The sequence below is a fragment of the Prinia subflava genome, chromosome 1, assembly GCF_021018805.1.
Source record: "Prinia subflava isolate CZ2003 ecotype Zambia chromosome 1, Cam_Psub_1.2, whole genome shotgun sequence".
NCBI lineage: Eukaryota > Metazoa > Chordata > Aves > Passeriformes > Cisticolidae > Prinia > Prinia subflava.
In genome coordinates, this window is record NC_086247.1 from 120,563,812 (window position 1) to 120,581,419 (window position 17,608).

General features: G+C 36.5%; 1 protein-coding gene across 1 annotated transcript in view; it reads left to right on the forward strand.

Moving 5' to 3' along the window:
- Window positions 1-17,608, forward strand: part of SKAP2 (src kinase associated phosphoprotein 2) — a 118,906-nt gene that overhangs the window by 90,553 nt on the left and 10,745 nt on the right. Inside the window, exons 10-11 of the mRNA XM_063410165.1 lie at window positions 9,179-9,247; window positions 15,813-15,925. Coding sequence (XP_063266235.1) covers window positions 9,179-9,247; window positions 15,813-15,925 — 182 coding nt within the window. The remainder of the gene's footprint in view (window positions 1-9,178; window positions 9,248-15,812; window positions 15,926-17,608) is intronic.

Here is a 17,608-nt window from a genome sequence, read left to right on the forward strand (position 1 = left end):
ACACTTAAACTATTTACATAGCTAAGAGCTATTACAGGTTGAGAGAACAAACAAATTTATTTTAGTTACAGTGAATTCATATAAATCATTATTACATTTAGAAGAAGATTCTTATGTACATGCCACACATATTTAGGCCAGCAATCTTTAGCACAGATTCCTATGAACCTACAATAGAACCATGGAATAAACTTAAAAATTGTTGTTTGTTTTGTCCCTTTGAGAAACTGATTTGCATTCTGTCCAGTAATTGCAACTATTTTTTTGCTAGGGTGATGGGGAACAGAGAAAGGAGCATTTTTTGTTAATCAGCTAAAAAATTGGATGAGCATGTAGAAACATTAAAACCCAAAAGCTTTTCCTCTACATTATTGAGACCTGTTAAGAGTAGTATCATAAAATATTTTATTCTTTCTTTAAATGTTTAAGTATAGATTTATGTAGGATGCCTGCTGCTTCTGTTTGGTATGCCAAAATTTAGGCTTTAGGAACAAATTAGAAGTAGAGCCAAAATTGTGCTTTTGCTGAAATTCAACATGAAACTTTATCTTCAGAGATGCCTCTGTTCAGGTGTGGGAGTTATTACTTAATATCTTGATCAAAAAACTAAAGGTAAGATTTAAAAAAGTACCTAGTAAAACTTAAGGAATTTGTTCTGAGCAGGATTTTGAAGTCATGAAATTTTCACCTTCTTCGATGGCCCATCAAACAATTTTTTGATTTCTGAGTTTAATATATTCTGACCAGTTCACTCAGTATATAGGATTAGATAAATACTTGATTTCTGACCAAAAAAAAAAAAAATCCCCCAAATAGTGGGGGATTTATCTTTATCTGTAAATACAAAGCGTCTGTGAATATGAAAATGGGAAATCAATGAAAGAGTTTCTGGAAGTGGATTCCTGTAATTTCTTTTATTCTTCATTATAATCATTGCGTGCATATCCACAATGAACTTGCTTGTGGTGACCTTTATCTTTTCTCTTGAGAAGAATTACTATTATCAGGTCTTTCTTCATGAGAAAATTAAAAGGTCAGTGCAAAACCCATCCCTTATTTCTATGCAGTGCACATTGCACTTTGGCATATTTAAATTGAATTTTATTAATAATAATTAGATAATTTGGTCAAATAAATGTTAATATTCCAAAATTAGGCATTCTAAATGGTCTTCCCTGGTAGGTATTCCTGCTTTTTCTGCCTTTTTTCTAGTTCCTCTCCTCCAAAACTTGCTATTGGTGTAACTGAGATTTGACATGTTTCTCTTCCTCCTAGTTCTGTCAGACTAGCAATTTTTTTCCTTTAGCTTCGAATTGACAAACTCTTAATTCTCTTGCATCTATGTCCCACCCCTCGCAAAAAAACCCAAAAACAAACAAACAAACAAACAAAAAGAAAAACCGAGAGAGAGAGAATGTAGAGTATGTAAAAAGATTGAGAAGATTGTGTTTGGTTTGGTTTTAATCAGAGATTTTCAATTATTTGTTTGGAAGACTAGTGTAGGGAAGTGGCCAACTAAGTTGAATTGAGCTGTCACTCAAAACATGACTGAAGATTGCTTATTTGCAAGGAGAGCTCCAAGCTCAGCTCCAAGCTGAGTTCATGAAATCTTAATATATTCATAACTAGAACTGGGAATTGCCTGCACCTCTGTGGATTATTCAGTTGTCCCAGTGAATATATTCTGTTCAGTCATTCAGGTTTCTGAGAATATTTTTTGTTCCATTTTGACAATTTTTTCTTAAAATCTGAAGGGCCTCATGAAGCCCTGGAAACAGCAACTTTCATACTAACAATTTCTGTGTTTGGTAAATATACAAAATTGTGGGGTCTGAAGAAGATATTGGGTGTGACTGCAGAATGGGGCAAAGGCAGGCAAGCAAAGGTACTGGCATACTTGAGGAGAGGAAAGAAAAAGAAAGAGGAAAGATGTTGGCATATATTCAGGTCTCAGCAGGTAGAAAAGGTAAGTAAAGCAAAGCATTCTCCTGGATTTAGTGAAGATTGTTAAAAGGCTGCATTGTAGAGTGAGACGACCCACTTTGCAGCAGCTGTGGACGACCTTGCCATAAATGATGAGGGGTTTTTTTGATGTGTGTTAGAGTAGCTGTTTTTCCTCCAGAGATATGTTCTTTGATCATATTGCTTGTTTTTTCCAGTAAAATAGTGAGAGGCCAAAAAATCTTCCAGCTTTTAAAAACATGATTTTTTAATGCATTGTGCTGCTATAGTTCATGTGGATGGCTATGTGTGGGGTAATATAGGAGAAACGTGGTGTCTTTTTCACAAATTTATTTAGAAAGAGATACTTTTTTTCCCCCCTCAAGCAGTTTTCCAAATGTACTCATTTCTCTCTGCTACTTTTCTCTGTTATTATTTTTCATAGCAATAGTTATATGATCCAAACAACGTTATTCTGTTCAACACCAGAGAATAACAGCCATAAAGTGCATTTGCCATTTGTCCTTCAGTGGGACTGGGAATTTTTTAGTTTACTTTACTCTTTAGTTTAGCAAATGCTGTAACTCCATAGTACTTTTCTTAGGAAGGGGATGTTGTATCTGTGTTTTGGTTAAGCCAGACAATTATATATGCTAAGATTCTCTGGGTGGTGCTACAGAAAGGTTGTTTTGAGAGAGCTTTTTTCTCCTGAAAATGTCTTAAGTGACATCCCAGTACTCCCATGTCATTTTCCTTCTCTTGCAGCAATGCTCCTGAGTTAATTTACAACAACATGTACTAACCTTTTCTGTGAGGATGATGAGGTAACTTTCCCAAGGTCTTCTCAACAGGAGGCAGTGCTTCACTTTTAGCTGAGCCAGCTGCTTTAGTTATTCAGATTGCTTAAACAACTGGGAGTAACAGTGGTGCACAGTAGCATCTTTTAAAGACACAAGGAGTGCAGCTGAGGGGAAAAAAAGTGCAGGAATTCTCAAAGAATACAGGAAATCTCACATCTGGAGACTTGGCAAGATCTGGACAAAACTGAGTAATTTGAGCTAATCCTGTTCTAGAATGTCATTAGCTTCAGCTGTGTCACACGTGAGCTATTAAAGTGCACAGGTCCTTTTAAAGTGCTGCTGACCAGTTTAGTGTGGAATAGCAAAAGAGGCCAAATGCTGTTTCCTAGAAACCTGATCTAACTTTCTGAGTTAGAGCAGGGTGTTAGACTGAGCAATTTCCACAGATCCCATCTCTCCCACAGTAATTTGTTATTCTAGCTTTTTTACTTTGTAAAGCCAGTGCTACTTAATCAAAGCCATTGAGAAGTCAGAACATTGTTAATATTATTAGCAGACTTCTATTGGTTGGCAAGAGTGGTGTGTATATTTAACCTTACTTTAGAATTTAGATAATGGTTGTTTTCAAAGAGCTGGTTAAAACTTGTGCAAAAAGTGTTAGTTGGAGGTCCCATCCAGTTTAGATGGTCCTGTATTTGAATAAAACCTTTTGCCTTCATCTTGGAATCAGACTTAGATCACATGTGGCATAAGAAACTTGGATTACGAATTGGCATGGATTATCATCAACTAAAACTGATGATAACCTCAGTTTTGATAATAACTGATGAAGCATCTTGGTATGCATATTATTTTTCTTTAAGATGTATTTTTATATTGTTCATAGCCCAGAGATCTCTTTCTGTATTCTTTTTGAGTACAATTCTTATTGCCTGTTTCCCATCATATTTCTCAATGCAATGATGACCGTTTGGTCAGATGCAACTTCTACTTCTGCTGACATATGTTGATGTCATCTTTTCTGCAATCCCAGCGTTTAGCCTGGTTTTGGGTGACCTGTTCCTATCATTCTGCTTGTGTTGTGGAAATCAAAGTTTGCCATGCAGGAATATAACTTCTTTTGTTTGAGCTGTTGGGTGGTTAAGTCACTGTGACCCAATGAAGTAGCAATAAAATGTCCTCTCTTCTGTCATGGTAGGAAGTTTTCACATTTAGAATCTCTTCTCTGGCATCTGACTTGTTTCCCACTTCTCTCACTGTCCTGGAGGCATTTTCATTCTCAAACCATGTACTATTGTACAGTCAGGTGGAGCTTTAATAAAACAAGAGTGTGTCTCCCCCTCTCTGCTGCTCACAAGAACTCACACCATGGCTTAGACAATAGCACCTTCAGCAGCCTTTTCCAAACTGTTCTGTTGTTTACAGAGTACACCAGACTGCTAGGAGGAATGCAGGGTGAGGTGAAATGTCAAGAAGCTGTGTGTAAAACTTCCAGTAATCTGCCATGTCCCAGAGGAGCCGGGGGAAAGGAACGGATCTTTGGGAATATTGGGAGATTATTAAAGTTGGAGTTTTGCTAATTGCATTGGAAGATCTCTTGGTACAGAGAGATCTCTCTCATATATAATGGGTGGATGTGGACTCTAAAAGAAGACACCAGAAATTAAAATCCCTGCCATTATAAATACACACACCAAGGCAAGTAAGCCTACTAGATTTTCTATGAAGCTACTTAGGCTAAAAAAGTGTAAGAGTTTGAGTGGAGTGTACAGACCTGTACAGGTGAGAATGCTGCAGAGGACCTCATCCCCAAGGCTGAGGTGCACTAACCTCAGGAAAAGAAATTTGCTGGCCTTGCATAAAACAGGGAATTAATACTTATTCCTTTGACCCAGATGGTGACTAGCCCTCACCACAAATGCTAGCAGATGATCAGTTTGGCCAAATTATATAAGCAATCTTGTTCTTAAATTTTGTGCATTTATTGCTGCTTCTCTGGAAATATTAAATGTTTCTCTGAACAAATACTCTTGTTTTTTAAAAAGCCAATTCTTGCTATTTTTTAAAAAAAATTATGTAGCTGGGTTGATTTATGTTCCTTATTAGAGTAATAATCCATCTGTTGTGGGGAATGGGTCAATTAATAAAATTACAAATTCTGGAGAGAGAAGGTCTTGACTCTTTCCCATGGTAAGCATTTATTTGGGTTTGAAGGTTCTTGTTCGCATTTCTGCAGAGTCATTATTTGATAGCAAAAGAACAGTGTGGAGGAGTAAGACTCTTGTTGTTACCATGCCATTATTTCTTTTACTTTTTCTTGGGCTAAACAGTATAGACCTGTGATACTCTGTGTCAGCAGAGTTCATGTACACATCTAGTTTTTTGCATGCATCTGTCCTTCCTGACAAGTACAACAGTAAAGACACTGTGTAGTTTTTTAAATTGATTGTCTAATAATCAATTTTTTTTGTGGGGGGTCTATCTTACAAGACTTGTTTGTATGCTTATAACCTTCTGTCAGTACAGCGAGATTTCAAATGAAGAGACATGAATGTGCATTACAAGTGTGTGATTGCTTGTATCATTATGAAATAGATAAAAAATTAGTTCACTGCAGTACTTTTTATCTGAACTGATCAAAACATCTTCCAGTCACGTTGCTAACAATATGTGATTGGAATAATAACTTCACTTGTTGTTGTGTTCCATGCTGCAGCCGAGAGGCATGTAAATACAAGCTGCTTATTTGCAAGAAGCTTCCAGATTTGCAATATGATTGCTATGGAAACCACACAATGAAAAGCTTATAACCATCTGTGTGGCTTGGTAGATTTTGCTGCATAGCTGAGCTGGTTTTGTTTACTGTAATCAAAGCATTGAATAGAATATATTAACTCACAAACTGGGATTATTCAAGGTGTAAACTAGTATCGCGCAATGATAATGTGTCAGAAACTAGAAGGTAGTAGAATACCAAATAATAATGGCATTAAATTAGAATCTAATGTAAAAAAATGGTTAGGTAACATGTTAGTAGAGGAAACTGCTAAATTTATGCATGTTTATCATGGAAATACCACATTCCATTGGAGGAATGCACTGTTCGAGCCAAACGCTTATCCATTTCATACTCAAATAGTCCAATCTTTTTTCCTTCCTCCCTTAAGAAAAAGAAATTGGAAGAAAAAAAATAATGGATTCATGCAAAAAACCTCAGCAAGTGTGGTTCACTTTTACAATTTTGTGGATGGTAAAATAATATGTGATTGGGTGATTATTTTTCTGTTTTTTCTTCAAACTGCAAATTGAATAAGTAAAGTATTTTCAACGACCTTCATGGACTAACTGAAACAAAAGTTTAACAAATATGGTTAGTTCCTTGTTGCATTGTTACAAGAATTTTGCCGGTCCGTTGCTGTTAAGGTCTCTAAGTATCAGCACAGTATGGAATATAATCTGTATCTCGGGGGTTCTTAGGTTCTACAGTCCTGGAAGAGTTCATTGGTTTGATTAGTGTAAATTAGTCTCATTTTGACATAGTGAGAAGGTGGAGAAGAGTATTTTCTCTCTGCAGTGATAGTGATGGGGTGAAGAAGGTGTACAGAGGAAAAACTGGAAGAGATTACTTTAAAGGTATGCATGACTTCTTATACATAGTATATAAAAAAACCCAGAAGTATTTCTATTGTATTTTTAAATTTCATTTTTTGTCTTTTGACTCTCTGCCATGTTGCAACAAAAAGTTACGCATGTTGCATCAGACTGCAGCTGTAATTCCTGATGTAATAGAGATTGCTGTGTTTAAAGGACACTGCCTGCACATAGTTACTGCTTCAGGCCGTAACACCAGAAAACATGAGTTAAGAGCCACAGGTTCTTTTTTACTACCCTAAGCCAAGCTACCCTGCTACAACTTCTTCACTCTGAGCATGACTGCATTAGCAAATAGTGTGAACCATTTTCAGCAGATTCATAAAGCAGAGGTTTGTGCCAAGGACTTGATGTTTGTTGTGCATGTTTCAGAGGAGGTTTCCTGTGGAGTCACTTCAGCCTGGTACCATGGACTGAATGCCCATTAGCAGCTGGACCACGTCCAGCATGCGTCTGGAGTGCCTCTTCCAGTCTAATTCTACCTGAAACTTTGTCCTCTCTGTGAGAACTCTGTAGTGTAAAGCAAGGTGGGATAAATGGAGATGGTTGAGACCAAACCAGTATGCAAATATGGTGAGGTTTTGCTTGAATTTGGCACCTTTTGGAATTCAAAGAGCTTTGATTTGGGTATTTTCATATCTTCAGATGTGGATCTGGTCAACTCTTGTTTCTAGGAAATATTTTTTTCAGAAAAATACATATATTCTAAATACTTTCTGTGAAATCACAATGCAGTCTACATGTATTCAGCTGTACCTTACAAAAAAGTCTCTTCAAACCTCTGTTGCTGCTTTACTTTAGTTGAGATACCCTCTACTAGTGTCAGTCAGTTTAAACTAATCTGATGACCATGACAAGTGATAGAGTTAAAATCCATAGGACATTCAACACAGCAACTGATTTAGTCCAAACATTCAGTAACATGTAATATCGACATCTGTTTAATGAAAGAATATAATAATACTGTATGTATTGGGTGAAGGTGTATTTTTTTCTGGAAAAAGGGAGCGATTCTAGAAAATGTGACTGATACTGGGGTACTACTCCCTGTGATGGGTGTAACCATGGTAAGGAACCCACAGAATGACAGTGCCTCCTAGTGCTCTGGGCAGCACACAGGGATTTATTTTTGCCATTTATACTCCAATTGTGAGTTCTTAAAATAAACAGATGAGCATATTTGGAAATGTGTGATAAATCTTCATGCCAAGTAGGGGAATACATTTGAACATATGAATGCAGTACATAGTTTAGAGTGGTTTGTGTGTACTACAGCTTCAGATTTCTCCTGTTCTGTTGCTAGGATTTTTTTCCCTGTTCTTCCCTCCTTAACTTGGCTTAAAAAATAATTTATATTCATCTTGACCAGATTTTTAACTAGTCAAGATTCAAGAATAAAAGATCTTGCTGGCTTAGTAAGGCAGAATTTCAAAGCTCTTTGTAGAGTGAATCTTATTATATAAGAAATTATGCATACTCATTCCAACAGGTCTACTCTTGTGCTTTAAACATCTGCTTTAATGTTTGCAGGAACAGTCTGTGGCTAGATTAAATTTTTACAAGGCTAAAAAATCCTTTGAACTCTTGATATAAAATTCACTCTTTGTCAAAGTAAATGAGCAATTACATAGGAGTTGCACAATGAGGAACATTTTAAACACTGTGAATGCTTTATCTGTTGTCTGTCATTAGTAGAATATCAAAATTAGTTGCTGAAATGTGTATCTTAGAAAGAAGCTTGACTGTCTATCTAAGATGTGATGAGCAGCAAAGCCAGATATTTTAAATATATTAAAAGTCCAATTCATGTTTGAAAAGTCAGTTTATTAATATACTATTTCCTCATTCAGTACAGCAGCCTTGTCAGTTTTGATATACTGGAAATTCCAATATAAATTTGTTTCTACTTCCTTATGAACCTAAAGATAGGGTTCTGCTAAAAGTTTGTTCTCCTTTTTTTACATCATTAACAGAATTTTTGACTGGGAAATGCCAGGAGCAGATCTGGTGTCCCTGTACTGAGTGGAGTGTGGATTTACTCAAGTGAGGGTCTGGACATGAGAGAGTCTGATGTCTGTGCCAGGCAGGGAGTATGGAGCACATCTTTTGAAATTGCCTGGGGATTTCAGTGTTCCAAGCCTGCTAGGCAGCAAACATGCTTTAGAGCTGATCACTGCCAGATTTTTTCCTTTCTTGTCTCCTAAACTTGCACTAAGTCATTTGATAGAGTCTGGCTTGCTTAAAACCATGGTCAGGCACAGTGGGCAGGAGCAGTGAAGGGCATGGTATCTGTAGTGGCTGTGTTCCATCATGCAGGTGTTGAGCTGCTGTGTCTGTAGGACAACGTTGAAGGTGTCATCTGCCTTCGTTGCATACTGCTCTCTGAGTTATCGCTTGGGCTGGGGATACTTTTTCACACCTTGGGTTCCTTTTCTGTATCCTTTTCTGGCAATAAATGTGTGCAGCAGAAGAGGACCCTCATTCTAATTTTCTCGGAATGACTGAAAATCTGCAGAACTGCAGCTCTATATGACTGCATTCAGACCAGAGGGAAAAGGGAAACAGATGTTCACAACTGAGATTTTGAAAGAAGGCTCTGGAGTGTTTGGATGGATGGCGGAAACCACAGAAAAAACAATGTCCCAACTTCTGTATAAGTGCAAAATAGTAAACAAGGCTTACAATCTGGAAATATAGAGTGTGTTTTTCAGGCTGATGTGGGCTGTAATTCCTGTCAGCTGAGGTGACCCTTCAGAATTTCATTTGCAGTTATGTGTCTTTTGCAGAAGAACGTCTTTCTTCAAAACCTGAAATGCCAAGCAATGAGAGCCAGGAGGAAGTTACCACTGTTTCAGGTAATTAAAATCTTTCCTCTTTATGTTTATACACTTTCTTTTTACCTTTATTTTATTTTCTTTTCCATTTGCTGTTTTAAAATAATGTTTTTATAGCTCTGTAAAGCTGTCCTTTTTACCCGGGTATATGATGGCAGCAAAACTGCTTAAGCACCACTTAGGATGCATGAAAACCACTTGAGAAGGATTTATAAAGTAAGCCAATTTATACAAGGTATTCCTTCCTGAATTACTTTGTAATGACTCAATTAGCTTTCATTTCTGCACAAAGGAGATTTAGTTGCATAAATTAGCTTATCATCATTGAGGAAGTGTCACTGCTAAAGGACAGTTTATAGATACAACATGCAGTTGCTGTCAAACCTATAAGAATGTAATATAGACATCTGTGTATACTTTGTGCTTGAGCAGAACAGACTTCTGCCATTCAGAGACTAACAGGGGACAACAAGTTGCCCAAGGGACTGGCAATGTAGACGTCTCTGAAAAGGTCAACTTGACACAGGCTCTGACAATCGACCCAAAGCTCTGTCTTCTTTGATAAAAATCAGATAAACTTAAGACCACTAATTGATCTGCAGCCTGTTTAAATGTTGGCCATGCATATCTTCATTGCATATGATTACCAGAGAAAGCAAATGAATCGGGTAAGAAATGCCAGAGTCCAGTGACAGCAGCATAAAAATTGGAAAAGGACACAAATGCTCAGAAAGGCTGTGAAGGATATTCTCTCAGCTTTAGCTTGGCAAAGCGCCCTTGTGCTAATTATCTCTGGGACTGGAAAAATAACTGCATGCACCATGTAAAGTCACACAGGCAGACAACTTTTCTTGATAGAAAGGTATTTCCAGTTATGCTTAAAAACAATATATTTTTGTGCTTCAAGGGCACAGACCTTTAGATAAACTGTTGGTGATTTGACAGAGCAAGTAGAGAAGACTTGCCTCTTATCAGACCTTACACCTTTCTGAGATCTGCTGCATTGTAACTGTGACCTGCACTGACATGCAATCTGGCTCTCCTTCCCCCATCGTACATAATACACATAATTCTTTCAGGGCTGTCAAGGAATGGGTGGGCAAGAAGAGTTCCTTTAGGAAGTAGCTCTGCAGTGCTCTTCCTGTTGCAACATGTGGAGAGGAAACAGAGGCCTGATTTCCTGACCTGTACAGGAAAGCCAGGAACAGGTTGCTGTGAGGAGTTTTGGGTTGCTTTTCTTGGAAAGGAAACAAGAGCCAAGCCATCAGATGCTGTTAGCATTGTGCTCTGCTAAAAACATGTGTAAAACAACATGACTCATTACAGCCTTAATATTTAGTACTCATTTAGACATTACTGTAATTATAAGAGTGTGTTGTCATAATGGAGCGTGGGGTCAATCCAATTATAAAGTTGCCAAGAGCATTTTTTTTTCACTAATGTACCTTCCTGAAGTTCTAATTGATCATACTTTTAAAACACCAAAACCTTAGCATGTCCATTTTTGAAAAATTTTAATTGCTATGAGAACAGCCTTATCAGTCTTATTAGTATTTGTGTAATGTCATTGATAATGCCATAGCAGTTCCCCCCAGACATCAGGTTCATTTCAAGCAATGGTTTTGTGATTTGATCTTACACAGTTCACTATTTAACACTGGAAATTTGTTTGACTTTTAGGGCTGAGTTGAGATGGGTATTTCTGATAGGCGTCACATCATAAATACCTGACATGACTTGAGAATATTTTATGACTTTCCACACAAACAGCACATACATTCTTAAGTTTAATTTATTGCCTAGTTTTAATAAACCTGAACTCACAGAAAATATTCTGGAAATTGTCAGTGAGTTCAAGCTGATTAGTGCAAAAACATTTTCTTTTTTTTCCCTACTCTTTTCTTGCCCTAACATATTTCTACTTCAATTAACTTTCAGACTTGAGTTCTTTTTATCCTGTTGTTCTTGGTTCTGACTCTTGCTGCTGGATAGCTTTGCATTAATTGCTAGTGACCTAATAATTTAAAAATACCAAAGCACTGAAGAATTTCAGTTATATAATATGGCTTGGTGGGTCTTTTTTGTTATGACTGTCAAGCCATTATCATTTCCACAATCACTATTTCAGTAAGTGTCTTTTTTTTTTGCTTTATCAGTGTAAATATGTTGATTTTAGGGTAACTAAGGAACAGAAGAAGGGTACTGAAAAAGATTAAACTGAACATCTTGGAATAGATTAGAGCCTGAATCCAAAAAAATACACTACACTGTTTTCCCTTATTTTGTAACTTTTCTGGTCTGTGGGATAAAGGGCAAGTAACTGGTATTTTTTGAAGTTTAGGACATCATCAAAGCTAACAAATAACTGGATTCTTTAACAGGGCTTGTCTTGTTTGGTGATTGAGAATCAAATCTGAGAGTCTAGATCACTTGTGTAAGACACACATTCTGGTAGCATTAATTTTGAACTTCAACTTTTCCTCCATTTTTAAGCCTTCACAATGGTAAATATTGAGCACATCATTACCAAAAGGGGCTACAGTTTGTCTTTTTCAAATGTTATTAAGTAATCTTCAAATCTGACACTATGAACTTTCGAAAAATCTTACCAAGAGTTGAGGAACATGAGTCACAATGGCAAACTCTTTAATATACTAGGCAGTGGACCACAGCTGTGAATGGAAAACTTTCACATGTATTCCTTCATTCCACAAGGAATGTGCAAGCAGATAATAAAACTACTGGCTCTAAGTCACTACCATAGTAGGATTTGGATGACTGAGGGAAATCAGGCACATTCACATTTATCCTAATATTTTATGTAGTGCATTTTCATATTTAGGTTGTAATTCATGCTTTTGTTTTGGTCAGTTTAGTGTTCTGTCACGTCTGTGCTCAGACATGGGAACTGCAAAAATCCTCACAATGTAGGGGGCAGAAATTAAACAACCTGCAGTTAGATTGGCTTAGGCTGCAGTGGCACAGCACACTGAAATCCCTCAGAAATATGTGCTATTAATCTGTTTTTCAAGTTGTGGTTTGGTTCTTCTTTTCTGTCTGTTTTGCTGTTAGAATATTATTATAATTTTTCCCCCTTGAGTAATCCATGGGCATTCCTAAGTTTTAAATACTCTAATATTTGAGATGCATGCTTGAGTGGTATATTTGTCAGATTTTTTTTGGTTTTACCTGAACTGTTCACCTTTCTTTCTTCAAGCATGTATTGTCAGATGCCAGTATTTTTCAGTGAAATAAGCAGTCTGAGACTACTGTCAGAGAGGCTGGCAGCCATTGCCTTTTGATCTGTCAAAATAACTCTAAAGTGTTTTCATCAGTATATTGAACAAAAATATCCATTGTTCCTACTTCTGTTACTGGAAAAGCAGAGATGGCAGAAATAAACCATAAGGAATTCTTTCAGGAAGAGTACTGGACATTATTGGATAGGAGGTCATCCAGGTAGCTGTCCTGGAATGAAAGAAATATTTTCTGGAGAAACAACCTTTCCAAAATCCTACTCACCCATGTCTTGGAACTGGTAGTCTTAAAGCAGTGGGTAGGTAAAACCAAACTGCTTTCTGCTCTCAACTGCACACTTAATGTTTATTATCATGTCTTATTTGTATTTCTGGCCAAATGACCACACCTTCAAAACAGAACACACTTCAGTTTAGCAATTATGTCATCAGAGTATTTTTAAGGCACACGACATTTTAAGGTGTTTGAGAATAGAGTGTAATTGTAACAGAGTAAAATCAGTAAATCAATACCTTTTGAATTTATACTGTAATGGACATGTAAGTTCTTGATGCTAAATCCAACTGTTTTCAGGTACTACATATGTTTAAGAAACTTCACATTATTTCATTGCCATATAAATACCAAATTGCTTTACTCAGACCTCCTGGTTTTGTTTTATACCATTCTTCAGAGGCAATAAAAGGAAATTTATCAAGGTCTCAGATTGAAAGGGACCAAAGTAAGAATTAGTGGCCTTGCATTTTGCAGAGGTTTTTGCAGCCTTTTTTGTTTTTTTGTTCTTCTTCGTTCTACACCTGTGTTTGTAAGCACTATGAATCATGTCATGAAGCCTTTTTCACTTTAGGTGTATAAAGTCTGAAGTTACATTTACAATTGTCTTTTATTTATAGGTAGTTGCCATTATAGAGTTTGGAGAAACTTGTGCTGGTGGTCTTGAGAGGGGATTTCAGATTTGAAATTTACACTTCTTGAAAGATCAGCAGAGTTGTTCACGAACTTGGACCGCCACTTTCTTTCCATGTGTTTTGTTTCTATGCTCCTGGTATACTGGTATATATTTTTTCTGAAAAATATGGCTTTCTGATTTAAACAACCCTATCTTATGTTGAATTCACAAATGAGGGCACAGAGCCATGGTTCGTCTTTTGGTCAGTATCTGCACTGTTGCAATAAGCATATTTTAAAATGCATCTTTCCAGTGTGTTGACATTATTAATTGAGTTGCTTTCCACTTTAAAACTCATGATGAACATCAGTGGAGAGACATGTTTCACCCTCTGTTGGGTCTCTTCTGTTGCTACTTACTTTAGTGTTAGCAAGAGTTACTTCAGGCACACAAAGGTAAGAGCAGAGCTCAAAGTGGTAAAGGTCATTGTGAAAAGTCATGATTTCTTTCAGTGATGTTCTGAAGAAGTAAAAGTCCTGATTAATTTGTTTTAAACAAAATCAATAAGCCAACTGATGAAAGATTTGAGAGGTGGGATATAAAACAAAATAGCTTATTTTTTTTTCTCATGTGGACTTACGTTATTGTTTATGACACAGAGTTGGGAAATGTGATCAGTACAGTAAGAAATGACCAAGGAAAGATTCTGATTCTGATTTATCACAGTTTCGTGCTCACCTGTGTTACTGTTTATAATTGTCTAATGCTAAATTGGTGAATAATGAAGTGAGGTGAAAAGTAGGAAGGGCCAAAATTTGGAGGTGCAACATTTCAAACGGATTATGCCTTCATGCTGAAATTATTATGTCTGTGCTTTTTAAAATAACCAAATCTCTTATTTCTGAATGATTGTGAGCTTTCATATGGGTATCAATTGTTGCTTTTGGGGTGAGGACAGATGATTTTGGGCCCTGGCAGCGAGAACGCCCCCTAGTGCTGCACAGCAAGTCATAGCTTGTAATCACTGGTTTATGGAAAACTAAATGGTGGGTAACTGGCATAGCAGCTTTGAATTGAAGGTTGTGAATATTTAGCCTTATGACAATATTGCCACCCAAACAAGACAGCACAGAACACAGGCTGAAATGGAGAAAGAGAAAACAAGCTCTTCTTGCTCATACAGAGCATATTAAAATTCAAATCTAAGTATTTGCCAAAATGGAGAAGAACACAAGTTGAATACCTCTATTCTTTTATAGTGTGATGCTTTCTATCTCCTGATACTTGATATTTTAGCAGGATTTTTTTTAAATAAAATGAACCAATCATGGTTAAATTCTAAACTATAAATAATGGTGTAGAGTGCTAATGACATGCAAATGTAACTGGTGTATGTTGGAATAACCAGCAAGCCTGCAGTTCAAGGATCATATAACAAAACTAAGATGACAGCCTTGATCCAGCCAGTTCAGTGATATTTATGTTATCAGAATTAGAAGATAGCTTTCCAGTGATGTAAATTATTAGTACATATACATTCTGTCTGGTTAGTGTATACATAATGTAACCGGTCATCTTAGTGGTATTGCTTACATTCTTTTTGCATTAACTCATCACACTCCATTCTCATGGAATTAAAAACAGGAAATAGTTTGCAGTGCAACAGAAGCACCCAGTGTATTTAACTGTGTGTGAGCACTGTGTTTCAATAGATGTTCTCTGTATTGTAAATGTATGACAAAGCATTTATTACTGTGTTATTGCCATATTACAGAGCAAAGAGTGCTAAATAATCAATCAGTTAATGGTCTGTATGGCAGCTTGAACACAGCACATCCATTGTGCTTATGCTGTTAGAAGGATGAGTTTATGACTGTAGTGTAGTTGCACATTTAGGCAGGGCTTAATGTCCTAAATTGGAGCTGACACAAATATTTTTGAAATGCAGCTTCAGCAACAGTTTCCAAGTTCTCCAATATTTCAGAAGAAAGAATCAAGGATTATCTCACAGGTTCTCAGAGAAGCTATATAATTTTGTTGGAACAGGAGAAAGAGGGAGTGTTTTATAAAATACTTTAGCTTCTTTTCACTGATCATTATTAATTATATTCTAGCAGTTTTATCAGTTTCAAGTTGGGATACATATGTGGCTTGCTAGAAATATACTGGTAGAGGAAAAATAGCTGCTTTAAGTTGCAGCTTTGAAAAATGCTTTGAAAACCTGTAGCTACTTGTCTCTCAGTGATGCAACTTGCCAGTGAAGGGCTGCACATTAAACTTATTTTTCACTTGGTTTCATGGCAGGAAGGGGCTGTTTCTGAAAAGAGGAATAAGAAATGTGTGCTAATAAATTGCTTTGTACTATCTGGAGATTTAAAGAGTAACTTGTGTTATCCTCAGTCTTGATGGTTTTATAATTAGATGCTGTTTTCTTTGCAGATAGTGAAAATATAGATTATGCCAATTTCTACCAAGGTTTGTGGGACTGCACAGGAGATGAAACTGATGAGTTGACATTTAAACGTGGTGACGTTATCTACATTATCAGCAAGGTATGAGACACTACTGGGGCTACATGGTTATAAAAAGAGAGCCATGGCACAAGGGCACATTCCCACAGTTCTGTGGGGGGAAATTGGCACTCCCTTTCAGGTCCTTTGTTTGCAATCAGATACTCACTGCAATTAATTATTTTGTCAAATGAACTATAATCACAATTAAAACATAGCCATGTAACAGGAATTAACTTTAAAGCATGTTTATTTGCTTGTTAAATCTTGGCTACCATTTGTTAACCGACTTAACAGGAGACAATGTACTTTCTGCTTGTAGAAGTTAACCTTGTAGAATTTTAAGTTATCTTGTATATTATGTGTTTTGTTTCCTGTTTTATATTCCTGACTCTGCTGATTCTGGCTTTTTTGGGATCTTGCTGGAAAATGGTTTGTTTTTTTGAACAATGCTTTCATCTTTGTATGTACATTGTTATTGTTCTGAGAGCTCAGATTCCAGATTTGTTTGCTCTGACAGATTTGGGCATTTTTTACTACATTTCTGTTTGCAAAAAAAAAAAAGAGAAATATAATTTCTCTCATCTGAATTGGCACTAAACAGTAAAGCCATGAAATTTTAGTCTATGTTAATGTTGGTCAATTTTCAGATTTTTCCTTGACCTCCCCAACAAAAACAAAACCTCTGGTAAAATATATATCTCATGGCCCATTGAAGTCTACTTCTGAACAATTAATCAGAGGAAGTTGCTCTTTTCCCCACATATTAGAAAAAAAGCTGAGCTTTTAAAGTTCTCATTGAAAAAAACTACTTTTTAAAGTGTATGTCTATCTAATTACTGCTCCGTGTAGTTACTACAAAAAATATTGTAGGTCACTGAAATACACAAGTAGGTGCATGAAAGCTAAAGGCATCTGTTTGTCCTAGTTTCAAATTAAGTTTTGTCACAATTGCTTTAAATCTTCTGTGATACCTTTAACTACATTTCTGGATAATAAATGTAACAGCTTCTGTTTTAAATAAATTTAAGATTTATAGATAGAAGGATAGTCCTATATAAAAATATAGAAGATGTATTACTAATATTAATTTGACCATGTATATCTTTTGAGGTGTTTCATTGTCACTTAAACTAATAACTGAATTGCATTACTAAAGGCTGAATAAAGCTTGTGGATTGGGCAAACTTTCAAGCAGTTATTCAGCACTGAAGAATTGTACTAATTGAAAATAACCACCCCTTCCCCCTCTCGCTCCCCCCAAAAAGCCCATGAGCGAATGGATTCCACCATACGAGTTTGGCCTCTTTGTGGGTTGTGCTCTTCGGGTACATTATGGGGACTATAAAATCTTAATCTTCAGCTTGTAGGTGAAAAAAATAGTCTGCTACTCCTTCCCTAAAAGAGTGAGGAATTTCATTTAAAAAATGGAGCGAAATAGAAAAACAGTAGCTTAAGCTGTCCTCTGTATATCAACTGTCCTGTTGCCATGCCGTGATTAATCCGTAATTGGTCCTTGAAGCAGGCTTGCTGCTGCTCCAGATATATAGAGCCTCTCTCTATGGGAATGATTTCTGCTCCAAAATACAGCCCAGAAAATTCAGCTGTGTTTCGCTTAAAAATTGTTACAGCTTTTTCAGAAAAATGAGTGTTGGCCACTATTGTCAGCTTGGAATTTAGGGTCCTTGGAGGGGAAAGTGCCAGAGAATTATCTGTCTTAACCCT